The sequence below is a fragment of the Lampetra fluviatilis genome, chromosome 77 (genome assembly GCF_964198595.1).
Source record: "Lampetra fluviatilis chromosome 77, kcLamFluv1.1, whole genome shotgun sequence".
NCBI classification, from domain to species: domain Eukaryota; kingdom Metazoa; phylum Chordata; class Hyperoartia; order Petromyzontiformes; family Petromyzontidae; genus Lampetra; species Lampetra fluviatilis.
In genome coordinates, this window is record NC_136351.1 from 3214596 (window position 1) to 3235818 (window position 21223).

Genomic DNA, 21223 nt, shown 5'->3' on the forward strand with positions numbered 1-21223 from the left:
ACGTCACGTCAGAGCGAACACTAGAAACGTCACACCAGTACGAGCGGTAGTGACGTCACGTCAAAATGCGAGTAGCGGCAACGTCACGCGAGCGCGCGAGTGCCAGTGACGTCATGTCAGTGCAAGGAGTAGCAATGGCGGAGCGAGACGCGGCGCTGCACGAGCACCGCAAGAAGCTGCTCGAGCACAAGGAGGTGGACGGCAGGCTGCGGGAGCGTGAGCGACACCCTCACCACTCGCCACTCGCCCCTCACCCCTCGCCAGCGCTCACCCGCACGCGCCGCGTACAGGGAGCGGCCTCGCCCGCATTGTGCAGAGTCACCGCCTCATCCCGCAAGGCCTCAAGCCCTCGCACTCCGGCACCTACTCACCATCACTAACTATCACTATCACTCACCATCACTAACTATCACCATCACTAACTGACACTATCACTAACACTCACCATCACTAACTAACACTATCACCATCACTCACACCGCCACTCACCCTCACGAACTTTCACTTGCACTCACTATCACTTACACTCTATAAACTATCAATCCGCTCACTCACTAACCATCACTATCACTCACTAACACTCCTTAACATTCACTTATCAATTTAAAGCTTTCGTGACTGCAAGGATTCATCTTCTTGGTTCTTTCGGTAAAGTCACGTAGAATGGAAATAATAAAAATAAAACATAATAAAATGATTCAGACGCTGTCTTTCTGACAGACCTGTTATTCACCTGAGGACGGCTGCTTGCGTTGTGGCCGAAACGTCGTGAGAATGATTTTATTATGTTTTATTTTTATTTTAGTATTTCCATTCTACGTGACTTTACCGAAAGAACCAAGACGATTCACTTATCACTCCGCCACTCACCGTCACGAACTTTCACTATCACTCACTCTTGTTATCATTGATGGCGGTGGTGATGATGTTGATGATGACGGTGGTGGTGATGGTGGTGTTGATGATAATAATGGTGGTGGTGTTGATGATAATAATGGTGGTGATGGTGTTGATGATAATGATGGTGGTGATGGTGTTGATGATAACGATGGTAGTGATGATGTTGATGATAATGATGGTGGTGATGATGTTGATGATGACGGTAGTAGTGATGGTCGTGTTGATGATAATGATGGTGATGATGGTGATGGTGTTAATGATAATGATGGTGGTGATGGTGTTGATGATGGTGGTGTTGATGATGGTTGTGTTAATGATAATGATGGTGTTGATGGTGGTGTGGATGGTGGTGTTGATGATGATGATGGTGGTGATGGTGTCTCTCAGTCCGTGAACAGCTCAAGGATTTGACTAAGCAGTATGACAAGTCCGAGAACGACCTCAAGGCTCTGCAGAGCGTGGGCCAGGTACAGACACAAGGCACTACCACCACTCGCTAAAGGACAGTCATTACTGCCTCGGGAGTCATTGAGTGAATGACCGTGTGGTTATTGAGTGAGTGTGTCAAAGCGTGTCACTGAATGAGTGTTTGAGTGAGTGTCTGAGTGTGGCTATTGAGTGTGTCACAGAGTGTCACTGAATTAGTGTTTGAGTGAGTAACCGAGTGAGTATCTGAGTGTGTCTATTGAGTGTATGGCAGTGTCACTGAATGAGCGTTTTAGCGAGTGAGTGAATAACCGAGTGTCTGAGTGTGTCTAATGAGTGTGTCACAGTGCACCACTTAATACGTATTTTAGTGAGTGAGCGAGTGAGTAGCTCAGTGTCTTTTGATAGTGTCTATTGAGTGTGTCATTGTCACTGAATGAGTGAGTGCGTGCCTGATTTTGACTATTGAGTGTGTTACAGAGTCACTGAATTAGTGTTTGAGTGAGTAACAGAGTGAGTATCTGAGTGTGACTATTGAGTGTGTCACAGTGTCACTAAATGAGTCTTTTAGTGAGTGAGTGAATAACCGAGTGTCTGAGTGTGTCACAGAGTGCCACTTAATAAGTATTTTAGTGAGTGAGCGAGCGAGTAGCTGAGTGTGTCTATTGAGTTTGTCCCAGTGTCACTGAATGAGTTTTTTAGCGAGTGAGTGAATAACCGAGTGGCTGAGTGTGACTATTGAGTGTTTCACGTTGCGAGTGTTTCACCAACTGTTTTTGTGTTGCAGATTGTGGGAGAGGTTCTCAAACAGCTCACTGAGGACAAATGTAAGAACTGGCTCTGGAAATTACACATTCCTATGGCAGGGCCCAGTCTGTGGAGACCAACTCCAACAGATGGTGATGGCAATTGTGGTGGTCATGATGGTGGTGATTGTGGTTGTGGGGAGCGGAAGTGTCGCGGTTAGAGCGCTGCACTACGAACCCGGCGACCCGAGCTCGATTCCTGCTCACAGCTAACACCAGTGACGATTATCTGATCAGGTCCTGAGCCTCCCCGAGGTCGACTCAGCCTCAAATGAGTACCTTGTGCGATGTGTAAACATCGCCACAAGGGGAGGCAATGGCGGCCGGGTGTGATGCTGGCCACCCACCCCCTCGTGTGCCGTGTCGGCCTACATAGGTGCTCGCTAACAGCACCTGCCCCAATAGTCTATTAATGCTATACGGGGGATCTTTATCTTTGGTGGTCACGATGTTACTGTGTGTCATGTCTCTCGCTGCCTCTCCATGTCTGTGTAATTTGGGTAGCACTGCTCGGTAATTTAAACCCCCCCGCCACCTCCTCGATGGTTGATTGTTGGTAATGTAGTGGTGGTGTTGACGTGCGCCGACTGTGACAGTGATGGATCACGGGGCGGCACGGGGTGCGGGGTTGGGCACGCGTTGTGGGCGTGGTATGGACGCGCGCGCCGGGAGTGACAGATGACGGGGCGGCGCGGCGTGGATGGTGAGGCACGCTGAGATGTGGGAAAACAGGATCGTAGCCAGCGCCCAGTGATTGGTCGAATAGGATGGGTGCTCGCAGCGACGTCCGCAGGTGGGGTATAAAGGGGGACGCGCGAGAGCACTCGGGGAGAGTTATCCAGTTGAAGATCGAAGACGGAGTTGAAGACCTAGTGCCCCGAGACCCCTAGTCCCGCCGTCCTTGTAGGGACCGGGGCCCTGTGTGGCTCGGAGGCGAGACTGTGGGACCCGGGGTCCGACGCCCACGTGGGTCGGGCTGGGGACCCACAGTCAAGACGGACACCCCGGGCAGGGAGTGTCCAGAGTAGCTCAGGGGGCGTTAGTCGCCAGAGTAGCTAAGTGGGTGTTGGTCACCCGAGTAGCTCAGTGGGCGTTAGTCGCCGAGTAGCTAAGTGGGTGTTGGTCACCCGAGTAGCTCAGTGGGCGTTAGTCGCCAGGGTAGCTAAGTGGGTGTTGGTCACCCGAGTAGCTCAGTGGGCGTTAGTCGCCAGGGTAGCTAAGTGGGTGTTTGTCACCCGAGATACTAAGTGGGTGTTAGTCACCTGTGAACGAGTTTGGTGAAATAAAGAGTGTGCTACCCGTGAAGTCGTCTCCCGCCGAGTTACTACATTACAGTAACGCTGTGGTGGCTGTGAGCAATGCCAATCCGTTGATGCCCTCATGGCGATCACAGCCGCCACAGTGGCCAACGTGGGCTCTGGACTGGCGCGAGGGGCTTGTGACCCCTCCACCTTAAATTTAATTACCACTAAAACCACAAATAAAATATATCAACCGTTTCCCGTTATGAGACGTCTGTAAGTTGCCGGGTGGTGGGTGTCCCCTTCACTGCTGAATCTCGGAAGGCGCGAGCGGTTCAGCGTCAATTTTATTTAGAGAGGTGTAGTAGCGACGTTTTTATGAAGACATTGTTACCGCAGAGAACCGTAGCAACACCACCGCCGTACTCTACGATAGCTGGCGCCATACTGTGCCACACATCCCTCCAGAATGGCCTTGTGGGGAGCCTTGGTACCGATAAAGTTATTTTATTTTAGTTTTAATTGGAATAAAAACCAATGACATACACAAACGCCGTCGGGAGATGGAGCGGTATTGCCTGGACCTCTGGATTACAAGAGGGTCCGGTGGATTGGTTCTTGCTCCTTGATGTGTGGACAGTCCTGCACACAGGGCAGGAAACTTCCAAACAACAGGGAGTGGCTCTGCTTCTGAACAAAAGAATGAAGGGGGTTTGGGAGTGTGGAGGTGAGGTGTGGGAAGCTTTGAGTCCAAAGTGACTGTGGGCTTGCCTCCCCATCACCAGGAGTTTAAGAATGGTGGTGGTGGTTGGTTTACACCCCTACTTAAGATGAACATCATTGGAGGGATGTAGGCAAAGCTGATGAGTCGCATGCCTTCGATGACCTGTCACAGGTGCTAGCCAAAGTGGCTCTCGGGATAGTGACTATCAGGTGACTTAAATGCCTGTTTAGGATGCAGGTGATTGGAATGCATGGGCCAAATCAGCTCAATAACAACGGTAGGAGGCTGTTAGACTTCTGTGCAGCTTATAGGTTTGTAATCACCAACACGTTCCAGCATTGGCACATCCACACAACTACATTGATGCATGCCGGGTCTAAGCAAGAACATCTGCTGGACTAGATAGTGATACGAGAATTCGGGCCCATGTCTTTAACACCAGGATCTATCATGGTGCTGCTCTGCCCATTGACCATCAGCTTGCCATCTGGAAAATGCACCTGCCATTCTTCCACTCCGGTGGTAGGTGTCCATTTAGGACCCCATTCAAACCCAAAGTGACGTGCTCTCAGCTAGCTGATGAAAGTTGCAAGCGAGAATTTCATCATCGCTTGCAGCTGGGGTTGACATGCTTCCCCCTTCCTGATGCCGAGGGGAAATGGGTGAGGTTCAGGACTGTGGCTCATGCAGATTCTATTGGATTCATGAAGTACGTGGTCCAGACCTCCCCAGAGACCCTGGCTGACAAGAAATGTTCTGGCTAGCTGAGAAAAAGCAGTGTACCCGCTCCCACCATCTACATGATCCCACATTAGAGAATGAGGAGGCTCAATGTGGCCTTTGCTTGGAGGTTCGGAGAGCCGTGTAGTCCTGTAAGGATAGAGTGGTGGTCGCGGATTGTTATGGAGATGGAAAGTGCTTCAGTAGCTCGCGGTCACAAATCACTCTTTAATTCCATTAGCACCACACCTATTATGATCCTTAAGGATTTGCTGAGCAATTCTATGAGTAACTTGGGGGAAGGGAAATCCCTCAGCCCAGATAATATCGAGGCAAGGTTGGGATAACCCTGCGCTGGGACTGCTGTTTCCGCAAATATTGGAGATATTTGGCTACCATTATTTGGGGAAGTACAAAGAGCAATCTAGAGCCTGAGACCAGGTAAAGTGTCGGCCAGAGATGATCTCCCAAGTGAACCGCTGAGGGAGGGTGGCGTTTGTGTGCAGACTCTCCTATGTAATATCAATACAGCTGTCTGGACCACAGGACGGGTTCTGCAGATTGGAAGGATGCCCTGGTGGTCCCCCTCTTTAAGAAGGGGCACCACACAGACTGTAAAAACTCCAGGGGCATTTCCCTCCTCGGTGTGCCGGGAATGGTCCTGGCAAGGATTATTTAACATCGCCTTGCCAGGCACGCTGAGGAGAGGCTTGCGGAGCCCCAATGTGGTTTCAGGCCAGGGCGGACTTGCACGCACGCCATTTTATGTGTCCGTCTGCTACAGCAGAGGTGAACGGAATATCAACAGGACCAGCATTTCCGCTTTATTAACCTGATCAAGGCCTATGATACCATCATAAGGCCAGGGCTCTAGATTCTTGTGCTGTTGGAGTCCCTAACTCTCTGCTCACAATCTTTAAGGGCCTTCATGATGGTTGGCAGGCCTGGATAAAGCTGTGTAGCCTGGAGTCGGAGCCATTCCCTATTCACCTTGGGGTGTGACAGGGATGTCCTCTGTCCCATGTTCTATTGAACATCATCTTTGACTATGTACCAGAGGAATTTCCATCTGGTACATATACAATGGGAGGCTGATCGATGCCCGGGTAAAGAGATGGCTCCCTATTAATTAACCATGTTACGTATGCTGATGATCTGTTGAGTCATCTTCCTGGGTCTTTCGGTAAAGTCACGTAGAAGGAAAATAATAATAAAATAATACGTGACTTTACCGAAAGAACCAAGAATATGAATCCCTGCAGTCACGAAAGCTTTAAATCGAAAAAGATCTGTTGATTATTGCTCACTCTGAGAAGGAGTTAGAGGCGCTGCTGTTGAACCTGGGGCCTTACCATCAGCCCCACCAAAACATAGCACTTGGCTGGGTTTTTATACATTATCAAATACTCCCATCCCCATAACTCCCCATGAGTGGATGGGGCAGTTGTGGAGAGAGTGGAGTAGTTCCCGTACCTGGGCAGTGTGCTTATGACCAAATCTGGTTTGGCAACGGAGGTCTCACTCGGAATTCGTCTGGTGACATCTCTTCATTGGCTGCGTAACGCTGTGTAAAAGCTACCTGGCCTGTTGCTCCACATGAAGCTTCGGGTCTTTTCGGCCATTGTTATGCCCTCCCTTCTCTATGCTCGCGAAACATTGAGACTTCTCTGTCAGAATCAGAATCTTTATTTAGACTGGAGGAATGGAACCTTTGCGCCGGTTTGAAACATTCAGGCTGGCCTGCCTACGATCCACCCTGGGTTTAACCCAGATGGAGGACGAAGGAGCAATACTCAGAAGAACGAGCAGAACTCCAGACGGCGGGAACACAAGAAATTGGCTTAGTGGGAAGCATCTGTCGGTCATCTCAGTCGGTCAACCCATGGCACCTGGGTCCTGTCCTGTGACCACCTGTCGGCGAGCCTTCGACACTGCACGTGGCCGGAAAGGGTACCTGGCCTGGCACAAGCACCGTGGTGATGTCACCACCACCTAGTGGTGTTGTTGTGGTGTATACGTGTATGTCTGTGAGTGAGAATGCCGGCCTGTCTGTGTCCCAGGTATTGTGATGTTCATGATATTGACAATGATTTCTCTCCCTCTGTGTCTCAGTTATCGTGAAGGCTACCAATGGGCCTCGCTATGTGGTCGGATGTCGCAGACAGGTGACTATATAACTATACATTATATTAATTTTACTAGGTAAGGCCCACTGAGCTATATAGCTGTTTTTCAGAAGTGACTTGGCTATCACAAATGATAGTTCAACGAAGTGGCTTATCACGTGGACATTTATAGCAGCCAAATACCCTTAAACGCGTGACATTGATTCTAAATGTGGACGGAAAAACTGGAGGACCCGGATAAAAATCCATGTGACCACGGGGTGAGAGAGACGCAGACTCCAAATATACAGCAGCAAGCATCATCGGGGTTGTGATCGAACCCATGTCCTCCTGCATACCAGGCGAGGTAGTCAACATCTCGCCACCGCGGGACAGAGCACTCCACATGTGCTGTGTGTCCCCTGTGTGCCTTGTGTGTTCTTTGTATCTCTGTGTGCTGTATGTCTCCTTGTGTGCTGTGTGTCCCCGTGCATGCTGTGTGTGTTTTGTGTCCCCATGTGTGCTGTGTGTCCCATGTGTGCTGTGTCCCGTGTAGGCTGTGTCCCATGTGTGCTGTGTCCCGTGTAGGCTGTGTCCCATGTGTGCTGTGTGTCCCGTGTAGGCTGTGTCCCATGTGTGCTGTGTGTCCCGTGTAGGCTGTGTCCCATGTGTGCTGTGTGTCCCCGTGCGTGCTGTGTGTGCTGTGTGTCCCATGTGTGCTGTGTGTCCCATGTGTGCTGTGTGTTCCGTGTAGGCTGTGTCCCATGTGTGCTGTGTGTTCCGTGTAGGCTGTGTCCCATGTGTGCTGTGTCCCGTGTAGGCTGTGTCCCATGTGTGCTGTGTGTCCCGTGTAGGCTGTGTCCCGTGTGTGCTGTGTGTCCCGTGTAGGCTGTGTGTGCTGTGTGTCCCGTGTAGGCTGTGTCCCATGTAGGCTGTGTGTCCCATGTAGGCTGTGTGTGCTGTGTGTGTCTTTAGGGGAGCTGTGGCGCAGCGGTTAGCGCTGTGCTGCGCTGCGAACCCCAGCAGAGACCCAAAGTTCGATTCCCGCTCACAACCGCCACCAACACCATCAGTGATAGCGATTAATCAAACCGGTCCTGGGCCTCTCCTAGGTCCACTCAGCCCTCAAGTGATTATCCGAAGGAGTGGTGTGTCGTCAACGTTACCACTGGGAGACGAAGGCGACCGGGCGTGGTGCAGGCCACTCACCCCCTCGCGTGCCACAGAGCCGGCCTTCATAGGCACTGCTCCTCACTAACAGCACTTGCCCCAACAGTCTGTTCTAGACTGTGCGGGGCACCTTTGTCTTTGTGTTGGGTAGTGGTGGTGCAGTGGATAGTGACTGCAAATATCAGTACCAGTCATGGGCCTCCTCTAGGTAGACTTGGCCTCAAAATAAGCGCCTCCAGTGTGTTAAACGTCAGCACTGGGAGGCAAAGGTGGCCAGGTACGGTGCTGGTGACACCACTCCCTCATGTGCTTCTATATCTGTACCTCTCACTGTATCTGCGTATCTATCTTAATGTCTGTCTCTCTGTATCTGTGTGGATCTTTTTCTCAGTATATCATATATCTCAGTTTTTGTCTATCTCTGCGTATATATATATGTCTGCATATTTCCGTCGCTCTCGATATCTATGTATGTCTCAGTGTGACTAGATATCTCTCTCAGTATCTGTCTCTTTGTATATCTGTCTGTCTCTCTCTGTAGCTGGACAAGTCAAAGTTGAAGGCAGGAACCCGAGTGGCCCTGGACATGACCACGCTAACCATCATGAGGTGGGGTCACCCAGTGCTTCCCACTGGATCTCCTGCCCTTGCCATGTGAATGTGGAATTTCCCAGACAGGGTTAAAGCTGCTCCTCTTCCACTGCATCATCATCATTGCAATCATCACCATCATCACAACCACCATCATCACCATCACTACCATGATCACTACCGCCACCATTAGCACACCACCATTAGAACCATCATAATATTTGAGTGGCTGAGTGAGTGGGTGGCTGAGTGGTTGAGTGAGTGGGTGAGTGGGTGGGCGAGTTAGTGAGTGGGGGGGGGGGGGTTGGTGTTGAGTGATTGGCTGAGTGAGTGAGTGGGTGAATGAGTGGGTGAGTTGGTGAGTGGTTGGGTGAGCGAGGCCCCGCCGTGGTTCTCCCCAGGTACCTGCCCAGAGAGGTGGACCCGCTGGTGTACAACATGTCCCACGAAGACCCGGGCCAGGTCTCCTACTCGGAGATCGGGGGGCTCACCGAGCAGATCCGGGAACTCCGAGAGGTAAGCAACCCCCCCCTCCACCTCACTCACACAGAGACTCACAGAGACACACGCACACTGCCACAGACTCTTACTCAGACTCACTCAGTCACACAGAGACTCCCAATGACACACGTAGACTCTCACAGACTGACTCGGGCTCACTGGCTTACTCAGACTCACACACGCAGACTCAGCTCATACAGACTCGCACACAGGCTCACAGAGACACATTCATCCTCACAGACTCTCACAGACTCACTCAGACTCCCAAAGACACGCACGCAAACTCAGACTCACTCACACAGAGACGCATAGACACACACACAGACGCATGTAGATTCTCAGTCTCACGTAGTCTCACTCAGACTCACCCACTCACATAGAGAGACACGCAGACTGTCAGTCTCAGACTCACAGACTCGGGCAGACTCATAGACTCGCACGCTCAGTGTCATGGGCGTACGAGCGAGCAGGTGATCGAGCTGTAGACTCGCCACACACAGACTCGCCACACACAGGCTCCCACATTCACAGTTTCACTCGCATGTGAGCGAACAACTGATTGAGCTGCAGACTCATACGCAGACTCACCACATGTAGACTCAATACACGCAGACAACTCGCACACTCACCCTTACACAGAGACTCACATGCTCAGAGAGTCTCACATGCTCACAGTCTCACGTGTGTGTGAGGGAGCAGGTGATTGAACTACAAACTCACCACACGCAGGCTCATGCAGAGACTCACAGACTCACACGCAGAGACTCGCACACTCACAGATTCGCACGCAGAGACTCGCACACTCACAGACTCACACGCGGTGACTTGCACACTCACAAACTCACACGCAGTGACTCTCACACTCACAGACACGCACGCAGTAACTCGCACACTCACAGACTCTCACGTGCGTGTGAGTGAGCAGGTGATTGAGCTGCCGCTGCTCAACCCGGAGCTGTTCCAGCGCGTGGGGATCACCCCCCCCAAGGGGTGTCTCCTCTACGGGCCCCCCGGTAACCAACACGCCGGGCCCCCCCCGCTCCCCACCTGTAAACAATGCACGAACGCGTGTGTGTGCGTATGTATGCGCGTGTGTTTACATGTGGACAAAGTCCCATCGGTGAGCACCTCTGGCAAGCAAGGCTGCGTTGGCTGGGTCATGTAGCCCGCATGCCCAATCACCGCATGCCCAAACAGCTTTTGTTCGGCCGGATCGAGGGGGCTAAACGGAGGCAGCACGGGCTAGAGAAGAGATGGAGGGATGTGGTACAGGAGGATGTGGAGCTGAGTGGACTTGCCGATGACTGGTACCAGCGGTGTCAAGATCGGCCTGTGGAGGAGGCTCGTGAAGGACGCTACTGGGCAGTGGGAGGCAGTCGCCCTCCAACAACTCGAAGGGCGGAGGAGCGACGCTCACAACAACGAGCGGAGCGCCGGGTGACTAAAGCACAGCAAGTTGGCACAGTAGGGGGCACAGGTGGTACATCAGCCAGTCATCTCAGTCATCTCAGTCGACCCGTGGTACCTGGGTCTGCCCCGTGACCTCCTGTCAGCGGGCGTTCGACACTTTACGTGGCCTCAAGGTGCACATGGCCTGGCACAAGCGTCATGATGATGTCACCTCCACTTAGTGACGATTGGCGGTTGTTGTTCTTGTATATACGTGTGTGTATTTGTGCACATGTACGTGTGTGTATACGTGTGCGTTCTTGTTTTACAGGCACTGGTAAAACTCTGTTAGCCCGGGCCGTGGCGAGCCAACTTGACTGCAACTTCCTCAAGGTGAACCCCACAGTTGCGCTCATTCACACTCACCCACCCACCTACCCACTCACTCACCCACCCATGCACTCACCGACCTACCCACTCACTCACCCACATGCCTACCCACTCACCCACCCACCCATGCACTCACCCACCTACCCACTCACTCACCCACCCGCCTACCCACTCACTCACCCACCCATCCATGCACTCACTCACCCACCTACCCACTCACTCACCCACCCACCCATGCACTGACCCACCTACCCATTCACTCACTGACCCACCCACCCACTTACCCACTCACTCACCGTCATCACTCACACTCACCCACCCATTCACCCACCCACTCACCCTCTCCACTCACTCACTCACCCTCACCATGCACCCACCCACCCACTCACACTCACCACTCACACAGACTCAATCTGACTCACCCACTTACACAGAGACCCACGCAGACTCTCACAGTCTCACAAAGACTCATTCACACACACATCGAGACTCAGAGACACATGCAGACTCACTCACCCACTCCGTGTCCCCGTGTCCAGGTGGTGTCCAGCGCCATAGTAGACAAGTACATTGGGGAGAGCGCACGACTTATCCGCGAGATGTTCAATTTCGCCCGCGATCACCAACCCTGCATCATATTCATGGACGAGATCGACGCCATCGGTGAGTGAGAGAAAGAGAGATGCACGTGCTCCGAGGTACACAGGCACACACAGATAACACTGAGATAACACTGAGATACACACACAGATGCACACAGATACATTGAGATATAAACAGATACACAAAGGTACATACACAGATTCACGCGCACAGATACAAAGACACACATAGATACGCACAGATACACATGCACAGAGATACAGAGGGAAAGATGCACATGCACAGAGATACACGCTAAGAGATACACAGATACACACGGAGATACACAGAAATATTGACACACACAAGTACACACTGAGACATACGCATACAGACACACTGTGCTATGAACCTGGAACCCAAGTTCGATTCCCACTCAAGACCAACAACACCAGTAGTGAATATTTGAACTGGTCCTGGGGTTCACCTAGGTCAACTCAGCCTTAAATTAATCCATGGTACGTTGTGTAAACATCAGCATGGGGGGAAGACAGAGGTGGCCGGGCCTGGTGCTGACCACACCACCTCCTCAAAGGTGCTGCTACTCGCTATCAGCATTTCGCGAGTCACAATACGGTGCAGTGGCTCGGAGATGTTAACTACCTTGCCTGGTATGCAGGAGTTCGTCGGTCCGATACAAACCCTGACACAATGGGGGCTAGGAGATGTTGACTACTTCGCCTGGTATACAGGAGTTTGTGGGTTTGATCCCGACCCTGATGCCTGTATATTTGTAGTTTGCATGTTCTCCCTGTGGTGATGTAGATTATTCTCCAGGTCCTCTGGTTTTTCCCCTCCACGTTTAGAGTATTTGGCTGCAATACATTTCCACGTGATGATTAGCCGCTCCGTTGAGCTCTCATTTGTGGTGGCCAGGTCACTTCTTAAAAAGAGCTATGCAGTTCAGTGGGCCTTACCTGGAAAAATAAAACATTTAGTTTTCAGCACTTGCCACAACAGACTGGCTACATGGGGTGTCTTTGTGTGTAGGTGGGCGTCGCTTCTCAGAGGGGACATCAGCTGACAGAGAGATCCAGAGAACTCTGATGGAGGTAAGAGGGTGAGAGTGAGTGAGAGAGAGTGTGAGAGAGTTGCAGGTGAGAATTTCATCATCGCCTGCAGCTTGGATTGGCATCATCCCCCCCTCCTGATGCCAAGGGGTGAGGTTCATGGTTGTGGCTCATTGCAGCTGCTTTGGGTATGCAGTGCAGACCTTCCCAGAGACCCTGGCTGTCTACAACATCCCACGTCAGAGAATGAGGAGGCTTACCACAGCCTTCGCTTGGAGGTTCGGAGAGCCATATGGCGCTGCAAGGATCAGTGGTGGGTGCGGGTTTCTGAGGAATCTGCCTCAGTCAGTAGCCCACGTTCACAAATCATTATTTGACTCCATAAAAAAAAGTAACTTGCAGTGCCACACAGATTACCATCCTTAAGGGAAGGAAAGGTGATCCAATCTCCGACCCCCAGAAACTGGTTTGCAGGTTTTCTGAGCATTTCTGTGAGGTCTTGGGGGAAGGGAAATCCCTCAGCCCATAAAACATCACGAGACAGGGTGGGGATGACTGCTGGGGCAGCTGTAACTGAAATATTGGAGGAATTAAGCGCACCCTGTGAGTAGCTGGCTGACGTCTCATCTGTTGAGGAAGCACGAAGAGTGATCCAGTCTGAGACCAGGAAAAGCAACAGGCATAGATGATCTCCCAAACGAACTGCTGAGGGAGGGTGACATGTGTGTGCAGACTGCCGTTTGTGATATCATTACAACTGTCTGGACCACAGGATGGGTTCCACAGGATTGGATTGATGCCCTGGTGGTTCCCCCTCTTTAAGAAGGGACACCACACTGATTATAACAACTACCGGGGCATCTCCTTCCTAAGTGTGCCGTGAAAGGTCCCCCTTGCCAGGCATGCTGAGGAGAGGCTTGCGGAGCCCCAATTTGGTTTCAGGCCGGTCTAACATGGACACCATTTTATCTGTACGTCTGCTACAGCAGAGGTGTAGGGAATTTCAGTGGGACCTACATCTCTGCTTTATTGACCTGGTCAAGGCCTATGATACCATCAATAAACCTGGACTCTGCGTTTTTCTTCGTGCTTTCGGAATCCCTGAATCTCTGCTCACAATCATTAAGGACCTTCATGATGGTGGGCCGGCCCGGGTAAATTTGCGTGGCCAGGAGTCATAGCTATTCCCTATTCACTTTGGGGTGCGACAGCGATGTTCTCTTGACCCTGTGTATTATTGAACATCATCTTTGACCACAGAGTTGGAGAAGCTTTCTATGGATGTACCGGTACAATTTACATCTGGTACAGATAAAATAGGAAACTGATTGATGCCTGGGTGTGGTCAAGGGATGGCTTTCTATTGGTAAACCAATTAAGATCAGTCGAGCGGCATTGTCTTTTTGTCATCTGTGTAGTGACATAAGAAGGAAGGGGGGCTCTGGGACCCTGGGTGGGCCAGGCGCTTAAGCCTCTTGGCACCAGGCGTTGGGTTCCCAGGCGGGTCCAGACGCTTAAGCCTCTTGGCACCAGGCGTTGGGTTCTCAGGTGCTTAAGCCTCTTGGCGCCGCCAACGGGGGGCGGGCTGTGTGTGCTCTGTGGGATGTCTGGTGGCGCACACGGCCCCACCCCTCGTTGGACCAGGCATAAAAGGAGAGCTCCCTGGACGATCAGGGCCCAGTCGTAGCTCAAGACCCAAAACCCAAGATCAGCCATCGGAGGACCCTGGGACGCTGTGAGAGCCAGTGGTGGGACTCTGGAACTCCCGACTCTACGACCTTGTGAGGGCGAGTTCCAGAGCGTAGCCAGAGTAGAGTATCTAGGCTGTGTACCTAGGCTGTGTACCTAGGCTGTAACAGAGTATCAGGAGTGTGGAGAGTTGGAGTGTTGGAGTGCTGTTGGAGTGCTGTTGGAGTGGAATAAAGAAGTTACCTCTACAAATGTCTCCGGAACCCATTACATCTGCGTAATGCTGTCTGGAAGCTACCTGACCTGTTGCTCTGCACGTAGCTTTGGCTCTTCTAGGCCAGAATTCAGGCTGGCCTGCCTATGATCCATCCTGGGTTTAACCAGGCTGGATTTTGTGAGAAGCTCACAGATCTTTCAAATATCTGGACACATTCCCATAATCAGTGAGCTACGGCAAGTTAGGCTGCGTTGGCTGGGTTCATGTAGCCTGCATACCCAGCCACCGCATGCTCAAGCAGCTTCTGTTTGGCTGGATTGAGGGGGCTAAATGGGCATGGCACTAGTTAGAGAAAGATGGAGCTGATGTGGTGCAGGAGGATCTGTAACTGAGTGGACTTGCCGAAGACCGGTACCAGCGGTGTTAAGATTGGCCTCTGGAGGAGGCTCGTGAAGGACGCTACTGGGCAGTTGGAGGCATTCGCCCTCCAACAGCGGAGGAGCGACGCTCACAACAACGAGCAGAGCACTGGGCGGTGAAATACAGCACGGTGGCACAGAAAGGGGGCACAGGTGGTGTGCATCTGCCAGTCATCTCTGGCAGTCCCACGGCCACCTACACCTAGTCTATCATAGAAGATAACCCACAGCGTTGACCTCCTGGCAGCGAAAAGCCTCAAGGTGTACCTAGCCTGGCGCAAGCGCCGTGGTGACGTCACTGCCACTCATTGGCGAATTGCGGCTGTTGTGCGCATGAGTATAGACGCGTATGTCAATGTATGTTTATATATAAACTATACATATGTATACATACGTGTGTGTATCTCTATACCGTGGCTGCATGTGCACGCCTACAGCTGCTGAACCAGATGGATGGGTTTGACACCCTGGGCAAGGTGAAGATGATCATGGCCACGAACCGTCCGGACACCCTGGACCCTGCGCTGCTGCGTCCTGGCCGCCTGGACCGCAAGATCCGTGAGTGACACACTTACTCGCGCACTTACTCGCGCACTTACTCGCGCACAGACTCGCGCACAGACTCGCGCACAGACTCGCGCACAGACTCGCGCACAGACTCGCGCACAGACTCGCGCACAGACTCGCGCACAGACTCGCGCACAGACTCGCGCACAGACTCGCGCACAGACTCGCGCACAGACTCGCGCACAGACTCGCGCACAGACTCGCGCACAGACTCGCGCACAGACTCGCGCACAGACTCGCGCACAGACTCGCGCACAGACTCGCGCACAGACTCGCGCACAGACTCGCGCACAGACTCGCGCACAGACTCGCGCACAGACTCGCGCACAGACTCGCGCACAGACTCGCGCACAGACTCGCGCACAGACTCGCGCAGATTCAGACCCCCACAGATTCAGACTCACAACAACAATACAACAACAACTACCATTCGCCACTAAGTAGCGGTGACATCACCACGGCGCTTGTGCCAGGCTATGTGCATGTTAATACCACGAAGTGTCGAACGCCCGCTGGCAGGAGGTCACGGGACAGACCCAGGTGTCATGGGTCGACTATGATGACTGGCCGATGCACCACCTGTGCCCCCTACTGTGCCAACAGAGACTCACACATAGACTCGCACACATACACAAAGACTCGCACACTCACAGACTCTCACGTGCGTGTGAGCGCGCAGGTGATCTAGCTGCAGACTCACACGCAGGCTCGCATAGACTCGCACACAGACTCACAGACTCGGATGTGTTGTGTATCATGTTGTGTGTGTTGCTTGCATCGTGTGGCCATGTTGTGTGTGTTATGTATGGGGAGCGGTAGTGCAGCGGTTAGCGATATGCTGTGCTACGAACCCGGCGACCCGAGTTTGATTCCCACTCATGGCCAACACCAGTGACGATTATCTGAACCGGTCCTGGGCCTCCCCTAGGTCGACTCAGCCTCAAATTACTACCTTGTGTGTGGTGTGTCGTAAACATCGCCACAGAGGAGACAAGGCGGCCACGAGTGGTGCTGGCCACCCCCACCCCCTTGTGTGCCGTGCCGGCCTTCATAGGTGCCACTACTCGCTAACAGCACTTGCCCCAACAGGCTTTTGCAGGCTATACAGTGGGACTTTATCTTTGTTGCGTATATTGCCTGTGTTGTGTGTACAGCATGTGTTGTGTGTCGTGTGTTGCGTGTGTGTCATGCGTGTTATGTGTATACCATGTCGTATTGTGTACAGTGTGTGTAGTTTGTGTTGTGTTTATATTGTGTGACTAGCCTTTTGCCCATCCAAGGACGGGTGTATTTCAGTAAATCTGAAACTTGCAAGCGAAAAGCAGACCGTGACGTGATATTCATTGCATCAATTAATGTGCAATTGGTAAGGCCGCGGTGACATACTTATTTCATTAAAAGGTGATAATCCCTTGTTCGTCATGACGCCCTTTTTACTTTGATGTCCCAACAGCGTGACGGAGATCGCGTGACGTGAGGGTTCTGCCTTTGTAGTGAGGGTTGTAAGTTGACGCTGACGAGGGGGGAGGAGGCACCTCGCCCCCCCATGTGGAGTAACAACACCCGCTAATTATTATTAATGGGAGGGGGGGGTACTACATGTGGAGTTACGTCACCTGCTCATGATTATTAATGAGGAGGGGGTCCATTTGGAAGACGTCACCGCTTCATGATTATTAATGAGGGGGGCTGGCCAACGTGGCTCGTTATGGTAGTAAATAGTGTGTATAGCATGTGTGTTGTATGTATTTCGTGTGGTTGTGTGTCTATTCTGCTGTATCGTGTGTATTGTGTGTGGTGTGTTAATTGTGTCGCGCTGTGTTGTGTATCAGACATTGAACTCCCCAATGAGCAAGGGCGACTGGACATCATGAAGATCCACGCTGCTCCCATCACCAAGCACGGCGACATCGGTGAACATCACCACCAACATCACCAATATCATCACCATCACCACCATGACCACCGCCATCATCACCACCATTGCCACCAGAATAACCATCACTACCAACATCACCATCAACATCACCACCATCACCCACCCCCATGTCACCATAACCACCATCACCAATGACATTATCACCAATCACCATCATCAACATCAACACACTCGCTATCACGACCACCACAGCCATCACCCCGCCGTCACTATCACCACCATCACCCCCATCACCCTGTGTGTGTGCGTGTCCATGTGTGCGTGTCTGTCTGTGTGCGTGTCCACGTGTGTGTGCGTGTCCTTGTATGCGTGTCTGTGTGTCCGTGTGCGTGTCCTTGCGTTGTGTCTGTGTGTGCGTGTGTCTGTGTGTGCGCGTTTCCGTGTGGTGTGTGTGTCCGTCTGTGTGTGTGTGTCTGTGTGTGCGCAGACTATGAGGCGATCGTGAAGCTGTCCGATGGTTTCAACGGAGCCGACCTGCGGAACGTGTGCACAGAGGCTGGTGAGTATCACACTGTCATTCACCACTCACCCGCTCACTCAGTCACCCACTCACTGTCACCTACTCACTCACCCACCCACTCACTCACCCGCTGACCCGCTGACCCGCTCGCTCACCCACCCACCTGCTCACTCAGTCACCCACTCACTGTCACCTACTCACCCACCCACCCGCTCTCTCACTCACCCACCCACTCGCCCGCTCACTCACTGTCACCCACTTACCCATCCACCCGTGCACCCACTCAACCATCCAGCTACCCACTCACCCACCCACTCACTCACTCACCTACCTACCCACTCACCCGCTCACTCACTGTCAACCACTCACCCACCCACTCACACGCTCGCTGTAAAGGTGGGGCTGGCTGTGGATGTGGGGCCGGGTGTAGAGGTGGGGCCGGCTGTGGAGGTGGGGCCGGGTGTAGAGGTGGGGCCGACTGTGGAGGTGGGGCCGCCTGTGGAGGTGGGGCCGGGTGTAGAGGTGGGGCCGACTGTGGAGGTGGGGCCGACTGTGGAGGTGGGGCCCGGTGTAGAGGTGGGGCCAGCTGTGGAGGTGGGGCCGACTGTGGAGGTGGGGCCGACTGGAGGTGGGGCCGACTGTGGAGGTGGGGCCGGCTGTGGAGGTGGGGCCGGGTGTGGAGGTGGGGCCAGCTGTGGAGGTGGGGCCGGGTGAGGAAATTAACACCTCCTCGTCACCGTGGCATTCGGGTCGGGTGCGTACCCACGACCTCCTGCATACCGGGCGAGGCAGTCCACATTTCCTAGCCACCGTGGCCCCACTTCAGCGCCGGGGGAGACAAAGGCGTCGGTGTGAGAGTGCTCTCTGGACGACCCTTGCCCCTGCTCTGCGTGGAGGCTACCCGGGGCCACTCTGTCTGTGTCTGCGGTGTTGCAGGGATGTTTGCGATCCGGGCGGAGCGTGAGTTCGTGATGCAGGAGGACTTCATGAAGGCCGTGCGCAAGGTGGCTGAGTCAAAGAAACTGGAGTCCAAGCTGGACTACAAGCCCATTTGACAGATTCACGCACACACAGAGGGACACACACCGACACACAAAGGGACACACAAAGGGACACACGAAGAGATAGACAGAGGGAGACACACACATACACATTGAGAGGCGCATACATAGGCACACAGATAGACACACAGGTTGACACACACAGACACAAATACACTGATCTAACATATAGCCTGTAGCAGACTGTTGGGGCAGGTGCTGTAAGCGAGCACCTATGAAGGCCGGCACGGCACACGAGGAGGTGGGTGGCCAGCACCACGCCCGGCCGTCTTTGACTTCCCCAGTGACGATGTTTACAGACCGCTGCAAAGGCTCATTCGACCTAGGAAGGACCAGGACCGGTTTAGATAATCGTCACTAGTGGTGGCCGTGAGCCGGAATTTAACTCGCGGCACCGGGTTTGTAGCGCAGCGTAGCACGAACTGCTGCACCACTGCTCCCCAAACAGACACGCATAGGCCTGGGAAACGCACAGACACAGATACACAGACAGACACGCATCAACACACTCACACGCAGAGGCACAGAGATAAACACAGAGAGACACACAGACTCACACGGACTCGCACAGAGACTCACGTAGAGGCCTCGTGGCCGTGTTGCATTGTTGTCGTTTGTTGGTGACGTTGAGGCGATGTTCCAGTTGAGTTCCGAGTGCGATCAGAGTTCAGCGCTGACTCGCAGGGATGGGCGCCATGCGTTTTGAGTTGCACCGGCATGGTGAAGTTTGGTCTTGTGTCCCCCCCCACACGTTTTCAAATAAACACTCGCACGAGTTTTACTTGTCCGCTGTGTGTGTGAGGAGGAGTGGGAAGGTTTAGGAAGTTCCTAGGACGGGCTGCTCTCGTCTCCTACGTTAGTTCGGGGACTCGTGTGTGGTGGTCAGGGTCGATACCAGCGGTAGCAGCAGCAGCAGGAGGCCTGTGTTGTAGTCACTCTTGACAGCTGTTTATGAAGGCAGCCTAAGTTGAATTTACTTTGATCTGTTACACGTATGATGGTGATCCCATGTAGCCAGTTCCCTCGATAATATACGTAGAGACTCGTAAAAGATGAATAGATATATATACATAAGAGATTCATAGAGATAGATAGGGACCTGTAGAAAACGTAGAGACCCCAATTAGTTATGTAGATATTAGAGGTACATAAGAGTCGGAGATATGTGGAGACTCGTAGAGATACAAAGATACAGAGATACATACTCGTAAATATACAACACATTCCTGCGGAGGGAGCTGGTAGGAACGTTGGGTTGTTCGGTCAATGGCCAGAGTCAACGGCGGCGTGTTGTATTCCGCAAATATGCCCGACTGAGGGCGGGCACAAGCCAGCGTGAGTAGGTTAAACGTTGAGTTTTCTAAGGGCACCACGGGGTGACCAGCCCCTCTCCACCCAGCCCTACCCACCACCCAGCCCCACCCTCCCCACCCAGCCCCTCCCCTCTCCACCCAGCCCCACCCCTCCCATTTTTGGATGCACGACGGACGGACGGACACAATAATCCCCTGTGGGCTGGTGTAACCAGGAGGTTCCTATCAGTATAAAGACTTAGTGATACAACAACCGCCATTCACGAAGTGGCGATGACGTCACCATCGCGCTTGTGCCATGCTAGGTGCGCTTGAGAACACGTGAAGTGTTGAAGGCCTGCTGCTGACGGGTCACGGAATGTCACGCAACGCGAAGTCAACGCAAGAGCAGGGTCGGGGGTGATTGCTGGGCCGGCGCCAACCGAGGCCTTGCTGGCACGGAGTGACCCTCACGCCTCTGCCCAGGCCCTCGTGTGCCATCTCCACAGTGGCTAGGATATGTTAATTATCTCGCCTGGTATATTGGAGATCATGAGTTTTATCCCGACCCTGACACCTGCTGTATGTTTGGAGCTTGCGTGTCTCTCTCCCCCTAGTTTCATTGATTTTTCTCCCTGCCCACTGGTTTTTCCCTCCACATTGAGAATCCGCATTTCTACTCGTTTACAGTGTTTGGTTGCTATAAATTACCTCGTGCCGATAAGCCACTTCATTGGGTGATCATTTGTGATTGGCAAGTCGCATCTGAAAAAAAGTTACACATCTCAGTGGGCCTAAACTGGTAAAATATATAAATAGTAATAGTTCTAAATTGCTAGTCTCCGCTAGCAACTCATTCGGGGCGTGTCGCGCGGCCCTCTGTCATGCCGCCAGGCCTGGCTGCGGACTCGACGGGGCCGGCCCCCGGCAGGTCTTCATTTCCTCCTCGGTGTCCTCGTCCCTT

General features: G+C 52.8%; 1 protein-coding gene across 1 annotated transcript; it reads left to right on the forward strand.

Annotated features, from left to right (window-relative positions):
* Window positions 1-86: 86 nt before the first annotated feature.
* Window positions 87-19743, forward strand: PSMC6 (proteasome 26S subunit, ATPase 6). Its single transcript, XM_078884053.1, has 14 exons — window positions 87-216; window positions 1288-1367; window positions 2114-2153; window positions 6930-6982; window positions 8634-8701; window positions 9085-9199; window positions 10110-10197; window positions 10905-10966; window positions 11503-11626; window positions 12596-12657; window positions 15378-15498; window positions 17340-17420; window positions 17874-17945; window positions 18843-19743. The coding sequence occupies exons 1-14, from the start codon at window positions 114-116 to the stop codon at window positions 18959-18961; spliced, it is 1188 nt and encodes a 395-aa protein (XP_078740179.1). The 5' UTR covers window positions 87-113; the 3' UTR covers window positions 18962-19743.
* The last annotated feature ends 1480 nt before the right edge of the window (window positions 19744-21223 follow it).

Excerpts from the sequence above, each read along its gene's own strand:
- PSMC6 (XM_078884053.1), top strand. The coding sequence starts at position 114 with ATGTCAGTGCAAGGAGTAGCAATGGCGGAGCGAGACGCGGCGCTGCAC. Across the intron at positions 1,368-2,113 it reads CTCTGCAGAGCGTGGGCCAG|ATTGTGGGAGAGGTTCTCAA; the intron begins GTACAGACACAA and ends TTTGTGTTGCAG. Across the intron at positions 17,946-18,842 it reads GAACGTGTGCACAGAGGCTG|GGATGTTTGCGATCCGGGCG; the intron begins GTGAGTATCACA and ends GCGGTGTTGCAG.